Source organism: Papaver somniferum, unplaced genomic scaffold (assembly GCF_003573695.1).
Source record: "Papaver somniferum cultivar HN1 unplaced genomic scaffold, ASM357369v1 unplaced-scaffold_65, whole genome shotgun sequence".
Lineage (NCBI taxonomy): Eukaryota > Viridiplantae > Streptophyta > Magnoliopsida > Ranunculales > Papaveraceae > Papaver > Papaver somniferum.
Genome location: NW_020649304.1, coordinates 4,707,402 through 4,715,390, shown reverse-complemented (window position 1 = coordinate 4,715,390; position 7,989 = coordinate 4,707,402). Strand labels below are relative to the sequence as shown.

The following is a 7,989-nucleotide window of genomic DNA, read 5'->3' as shown; positions in this document are numbered from 1 at the left end:
ATGACCACACATGTTCATAAATACCAACCGTCAGATCATTCACACGTATTGCAAACAGTGACGTTCCCCCTTGGTATCCAGCATCAACGGTTAATAATACTGCTTACAGATAAACAGTATCGTATACCATTGACCATAGCGTCATAGTTGAGATACTGAGAGGCCAACTGGCCTGCAAACGAAGTGTCCTGAACCGTACGATCACATCAGCGCGGGTAACGACACTGGCGCGAAATTAATATTAATAAATTCAAATACAATTATAGACGTTTAGGTTAAACGTCCAAGTCAATGGCATCAAACAAAAAAAAAAAACTTAAAAAAACTATTGAATAGGTTTCAACGATCTGAGAATCAAAGAAACATAGAGAGAATTAAAAAGATGTGGAAGAGGTGAAGTTAATGCAAAAGAGGAGGGATGGTTGTTGGTGGAGGGAAGGTGGTGGTGTGGTGGTGGTGCCAGATAGGATGAGTTTACTGCCTCCTTCTCATCAGAAGAAGAAGCAACATCTGTGTTGGATATGGTGGTGGTTGAGGAAAGTAGTGGTTCGGTCAATAGTATTCGAGTTACTGATGCTCCAATACTTCTATTGGTTTGTTTTCATAAAGCTTTTAGGGCTGAACTTGAACAGCTTAATAGAATTGCGTCATCATTCTTGGAGATCATTGGGTTTCCTGGACGTGACTTGATCATTGACCTACTTCGCCGGTTTCGATTTCTTAGAGTTGCTTATAAGTATCATACAGCTGCTGAGGATGAAGTGAGTAGCTTCATTTTCGTTTGATTATGCCGATATTTTTATGATTGATTGTTGAGTTTGAGCTAATTTTAGTAATTGTTGCTTCCAAGTTATTTGGCAAAATGCCCAAATATTGATGAGAATTTCTTAATTAGGACAGAATCAGCCCTTGGAACAAAGGGTTCTTAATTTTGTTGCTGTTGTTGCTGCATTCCATAGCTAATCTTAGTGACTTACTACTATAGGTTAATCTGCACCACCTGACTGTCATTTTTTCTTCTTCTTTTTGATAGTTCTGTAGGAATTAGGGTGCTGACTAGTTTCAAATTCCGGTCGTGGGTGTAAACACCCCACAAAGCCATGACCTTTTACTATTCTCCTAGAGAGGCATCATACTTGTTTAACGGGGTAAACTAGCTAAATTTGAAGAAGAGAGTCAAAATTGTCAGTTCATATATACATAAAAAAGGTCAGATGTTATGATCTATCTTTTTCGAGATACAATTTGTATAATTCAACTTTAAATGCTTTTGTAGGTAATTTTTCAAGCTCTGGATTTACGTGTAAAAAATGTTACAAGTTCATATTCTCTTGAACATAGAGTGATAGATGATCTATTTGAGTCAGTCTTCCAGAGTTTTTCCGCTTTGTTGGAGAATGATGGAAAAGTTTCACTACCACTTCAAGATCTTATTTCTCATTGCTACACAATGCAGTCCTTCATTTGCAACCATATGCTCAAAGAAGAAGAGCAGGTATGTGACACTTAGTTTTCTCTTACTATGAATTATTTCTTACTATTTAGCTGAGCATGCTTGGCTGAATACTCATTATTCCGGGGTACATATTGGATGAATGCCTTTTTTGCGGATGTGTGTTTTTAAGTACTGTCCTTGCTATGAAATTTTAGAGTAATTTTTTTAAAAGAAGAAGGAGAAAGTTTGAAGTAGGAATTCTCACTAGATTATGTAATTTCTTGCAGGTTTTTGAATTGCTGATTAAATCATTCTCCTTGGAAGAACAGGCTTCACTTGTTTGGCAGTTCATTTGTAGTGTACCTATAATGTTATTGGAAGATATGTTTCCATGGATGACATCCTATCTTCCTGCAAATGAGCAGGCCGATGTTGCCCTTTGTATTAAAGAGGTTGTTCCTAAAGAAAATCTGTTGCAAGAGGTAAGCCTGTAGTTCTTTTTGCGGTAGTTTAGTTCAGCGCTGTTATATTTAGGGAACCAAATAATCGAATTTCTTTGTGAAGGTCGTGACATCCTGGCTTGTTAAGAAAAGAAAACCAACTTCCAAAGCCTTCAACACCTGCAAAGGTGAAAACTGGTTCTTAAGTTCTAGTGAACCATTATACTTGAAGGAGTTGCCAAAGGCATACTCATTCAGCAAGAGCTTATCTGGCAAATTCTGCAGTCCAGAAGAGTTGGATCTTGCCAAGGATACTGCAAAGCATCATCCTATTGATGGTCTTCGTCTTTGGCATGGTGCCATCAACAAAGATTTGAATGAAATTCTAGCGGAGCTTCGCGGAACAAGAAGATCCAGGACTTATTGCACTTTACCTTCAATAAGTGCCCGGTTAAAATTCTTCGCAGATGTTCTCATTTTCTATAGGTATTATTAAATTTTCTGGTGCATGACCAAGTTAACTTTATTCGTTGCCAGTAATTTTCTTTCTGTGCCTTTTCTCTTTTATTTTGGTTCATCATAGCCACGAAAATAATGTACTTTTTGCTTCAGTAATGCCCTGGAAAAAGTCTTCTTCTCGGTTTTGAATGAACTTGCCGACGGGTCCTTATCTTTCACATATCAAAGATTCCCAGATGACTTTCAGATTGAAGGTCTCTTCCGAGCTTTACAAAATGTTAGCAGTCAAAATATATCATCATTACCCAATCACATGGAGAATCTGTGCTCGCAGTTGGTTCCTTTCTTAGAGGGACTTAGCATGCACTTTGCTTTTCAAGAATCCGAGGTATATTTATTTTTTGTAAAGAAGTTGGAGTATTTATAACACCAATAACTTCGAAATACTGATGGGTCTTTTTGGCCTTAGTTAGGCAACCCAGTTTATATAGGTTTTTTATACTTATGGCGTTTTAGACTTATTATTAAGTGATAAATACTGCTTCCGGTTCCAAGAACGACAGGCTCTAGAATCTCAAATACTGTTGACAGGACCATTTAAACTTGAGTGTATATTCACTAGTTTGTATCTGTCATCATCACTATCCACTCATGTGTAATTTGAACAGGTTTTTCCTCTCATTCGCAAGAACTGCAATTATGAAATGCAACAGAGCTTGTTATATACGAGCTTGCAAGTGATGCCTCTCGGATTATTAAAATGTGTGACAAGTTGGTTGTCAACACATTTAACTGAGGAGGAGTCAAAAGCCATTCTTTTCAGCATAAACTGGGCAGGTCTGCCTTTGAATTATTTGAGTGCTCTTTTAAAAAAATAAATATTTGGTGCTACTAAATTAAAATGATTCATTTATTTCATATAACAGGATCTGTAGCTGACATGTCTTTTGCTCGGCTCTTGAACGAGTGGGTTCGCAATGGGTATTCAGGTAAGACCACCCTCGAGACATTCAGAGAAGAGTTACAGGAAATGTTCAAGAATAGAGGTACTTGTTTACCTGACTGTATAGAGGATCATGGCAAGAAAGCTCACCCTAGCCAGATAGAAACAGATTTTTCTGCGAAGGCCAAGAACAGCTTATCTGATAGTCATCCTTACAAAGTTGAAGAGACCTACAGCACTTCGTACTCTAGCGAAATTAATCTGCAGCAGGCTTAGAAAATTATCCCCCTATCCAGAAGTTATACATAACAGCGACACTGGTTCTAGTCTCACACCAGAGTTCAAACCAGTTGACTTCATATTTCTCTTCCACAGGGCCCTGAAGAATGATATGGAATATCTTATTCTTATATCAGCAAAGATGGATAAAAACATTGGGTTCCTCAAGGAATTCCTTCAGAGATTTCATCTTGTCCGGTTTCTCTACCAAATTCATAGTGACAGCGAAGATGAAATAGCGTTTCCAGCTCTGGAGGCTGTGGCGAAATTCCAAAACATTAGCTCTTCATATTCCATTGACCACAAATTGGAAAAGGAGCTCTTCAGCAATGTCTCCGCCATTCTATATGAAATTTCTGAGTTACACACTTCTCTTCCTGCTGAAGCATCAAGTGTTCTGGAAGGGAGACTTGATCAGAGAATTCTTAAATACCGTCAGATGTGTGTGAAGCTTCATCGTATGTGTAAAACAATGCGTATCGAACTAGATAAGCATGTGTATCACGAAGAGATTGAACTTTGGCCCTTATTTTCGCAGTTCTTTTCGTACGAGGAACAAGAAAAAATCATAGGGTGCATGCTTGGAAGGACAAGAGCTGAAGTTCTGCAAGTTATGTTGCCCTGGCTTATGGCGTCATTATCACCTGCAGAGCAACATGGAATATTATCAATATGGCGTAGGTCTACAAAAAATACAATGTTTAATGAATGGTTGGCCGAATGGTGGGAAAATTTGGACAAGAACGGTTTAACTGTCACAAAGGTGGAGCTCAATGACACACCTTTAACAACAGAAGATCCACTAGAAATTGTTGCTACATATTTGTCAAGAGGAAGCCACAATGAACTTGAAGGGATGAACCTTAACTGTAGAGCATTCCTGTTTCCGAAGAAAAGTTATGTGGGTGCTAGTGCTGAACTATTTAGAAAGGGCAAAGGAGATGATAGAACGAAAGTAATTAACGAGATTAAGAATTTTCAAGATCCCGAGTTGAAGAAATATGAAGGTGAAAAGAAGACTTATCAGAGAGGGACAGGGGTCAATGAGATTGAGAATCCCAGTGAAGTTCCGGTTGATGATCAGACACTTGGGCATTGTGAGAAGCAACTTTTGATCATGAGCGATGCAGAAATGGAGGCGGAAATTAGAAAAATATCACGTGACACTACTTTAGATTCTCGGCAAATGGCTCGTGAAATTCAAAACCTGCTTACAAGGTTGGTTTCTACAACTTTCTCTTTTGTTTCTATTTTTATAGGTCATGTATTCTTTTCTGTTTCTAAATTTATAGGTCATATAAGGTAGGTATTATATCTAGCATATATATATGAGCCGGTCGATTGATTATTACTATCTACTCCCTTCAAACCTACACTAGTGTACCTGAATAGACATGCCTGTCATTACTGATATTGGATTTTATGAATCTGGGAGTAGACTTTTACACCGTCAATAACACCTGCTAGTGAGTTCCAACTTTCAGAACAGTTTCTTTTGCCACTAAAGTGACACACTACCCCTTTGCGCAGTGGACCTTATTCTGTTTCTTTTCAAACCTTCAAGCATTTTATGTGGATATTCATTAAAAAAAAGATTCATGTTTTCAGCCACTGGGATGTTTCCCAGCTAAAACATCATCAAGAAGTTGCTTTCATAAGTGATGTTGGAGAGTTTCCTGGTCAGTGTCCTGCTTATCGCGACAAAGAAAAACAAATATTTGGCTGCAAACACTACAAGAGGAACTGTAAGATTTTTGCTGCTTGCTGTAAGCAGTTATTTACATGTAAATATTGCCATGATGAGGCTGAGCTTGACCACAAAATAGACAGGTAAGAATAATTTGAACTCTGCAATAGTTTCATAAGGAGTATTATTTGCTGATATTTTACGGTGGATTTTTAAATAGTAGCTTACTGATTTGAGCATATGTAGGAAGACTACCACCGAGATGATGTGCATGAAATGCTTGAAAATTCAACCTATAGGCCCCACATGTTCGAACATATCATGCAACAATTTATCCATGGCAAAGTACTACTGCAAAATCTGCAAACTATATGATGATGACAGGTGATAAAATAACCAGTCTTTGGTTCAATGTTGTATTATTATGGCGAAATCTAGCTTTCAGATGTGAAATTCTCTGTTTGGATGTAAAATGATCTGATGACTTCTACTTCGTTTTGTACAGGGAAATCTACCACTGTCCCTTTTGCAACATATGTCGAATTGGAAAGGGCTTGGGGATTGATTTCTTTCATTGTATGAATTGCAATGCATGTCTATCAAAATCTCTCACGGTGCATATATGCAGAGAAAAGTGTTTTGAGTCTAATTGTCCGATTTGCCACGAGGATATCTTCACATCAACATCTCCAGTTAAGGCCCTTGAATGTGGGCATTTGATGCACTCAACATGTTTTAAGGTATACAACTCATGTGAGTTTTTCCTGTTTTATCTTCTGGATATTATCCAACACTGAGACCTCTTTTGATGTGCTTTTGATGCTGGCTGTAGGACTACACTTGCACTCACTATACATGCCCAATTTGCAGCAAGTCACTCGGGGATATGCAGGTCAGTTACTTATGAATATACATTGCTTTGTGTGGAGATATGTTCAAGTTTGTTAATGGTTAAATGCTTTTGCAGGTATACTTTGCGTTGCTTGACTCTTTGTTGGCCGAAGAAGGAGTTCCAGAGGAATATTCTGGACAGACTCAGGTATAGACTGTCTTCTTTTTACTTTCAGCATTTATTTATTTAATTTAACTTTTCTTTTTGTGTTGCTGCTGATATAGATAATGGTGAATTTACAGGGAATATTGTGCCATGACTGTGAGAGGCGAGGGGTTGCTCCCTACCATTGGCGTCACCACAAGTGTCCATATTGTGGTTCTTACAGTACCCGGCTTCTTTGAGTGGATCATAGTGGTACAAGTTGTACAACCACATAGGGACCAGCAGGGGCTAGTCGCTTCAGCTTTTACATCTCTTCTCCGTGAGCTAATGCAGCATTTACTTTTCTGGGTTGAAGTTTTAAAATAAGTGTGTTCTCCGTTGTGAGATCATCCCAAGAAATCAACTGCAATCTACCTCAATGCGAGTGCCACAAGTGAGACATAATAAGGTGTACAAAATAAGTAGTGTACCAATGTAGGCGCAGATTATAACTAACATTTTCTTAACATTGTAACATCTTGAGTTGAGCTGACATTTTTTCTTCGGCAGGTCCTAACATAAATTTTTAGGCGCTTAATCGTCTTTAGCTTATACTTAGGATAGCACTCATACATGTATGTGATCTTGTGCATTTGCTTATGGATGATGGATAAGTTCTCATGTAAGGTCCATAACTTTACATTGCATCTTCATGAGTATAAGAAACATAATGATCAGTCCTAGTAACCCGTCTCTGATTCTTCTGTCTATCGCATGTGGCAGGGACGGATTAAAAGTCTTTGGTAGGAGCTGCCAAACTAAAATTGCCCGCCACAGTATTTGATGAATGGGGTGGCCAATAACAGTACAGTTTTCATCAATTTCCAAACCACGCGCAGTTAGTAACCTAGAAAATTCAAGGGTGCCTAGGATCACCCTTAGCAGAACTGCATAAGGGTAGCTCAGCTGGTAACGTCATAATCTTTCTCTTTAATAATAATAATATGATTTCAGGTGATTTTTTTTGGTGTGGTTAAAAGCTGAATCAAGCTCTCTTCTTAGAGCTTCTGGCCCCACCAGAGAATATTTAGACCAATAAAATCTTTTGAAAAAATTTAGACCGATAGGAAATAAGAGTTTCTGACCCACCGTAAATAATTTTTGAAGTATAAAAAAAAATTAAGTAAAAAAATCTTACCGGCCCCACCTGAAAAGATTTCAGGTGATTTTCCTTTGTTGTGGTTAAAAGCTCAATCAAGCTCTCTTCTTAGAGCTTCTGGCCCCACCAGAGAATATTTAGACCAATAGGAAATAAGAGTTTCTGACCCCACCATAAATAATTTTTGAAGTATATAAAAAAAAATGATTTCAAGTGATTTTCATTTGTTGTGGTTAAAAGCTGAATCAAGCTCTCTTCTTAGAGCTTCTGGCCCCACCAGAAAATATTTAGACCAATAAAATCTTTTGAAAAAATTTAGACCAATAAGAAATAAGAGTTTCTGACCCCCACCATAAATAATTTTTGAAGTATAAAAAAAATTTAAGTAAAAAAATCTTGTCGGCCCCACCTGAAAAGATTTCAGGTGATTTTCCTTTGTTGTGATTAAAAGCTCAATCAAGCTCTCTTCTCAGAGCTTCTGGCTCCACCAGAGAATATTTAGACCAATAAAATCTTTTGAAAAAATTTAGACCAATAGGAAATAAGAGTTTCTGACCCCACCATAAATAATTTTTGAAGTATATAAAAAAAATAAGTAAAAAAATCTTATC

The 7,989-nt window shown here is 37.6% G+C and overlaps 1 protein-coding gene across 1 annotated transcript; it reads left to right on the top strand.

Annotated features, from left to right (window-relative positions):
• The first annotated feature begins 333 nt into the window (after positions 1–333).
• LOC113343693 (zinc finger protein BRUTUS-like At1g18910) lies at positions 334–6,788 on the top strand. The gene is given in 14 exon segments (XM_026587821.1): positions 334–761; positions 1,277–1,495; positions 1,723–1,917; positions 2,000–2,361; positions 2,488–2,722; positions 3,003–3,171; positions 3,261–3,546; positions 3,548–4,774; positions 5,165–5,386; positions 5,490–5,627; positions 5,749–5,983; positions 6,076–6,135; positions 6,211–6,282; positions 6,378–6,788. Coding segments are annotated over 14 exon segments (3,762 nt in total). The 5' UTR covers positions 334–521; the 3' UTR covers positions 6,480–6,788.
• The last annotated feature ends 1,201 nt before the right edge of the window (positions 6,789–7,989 follow it).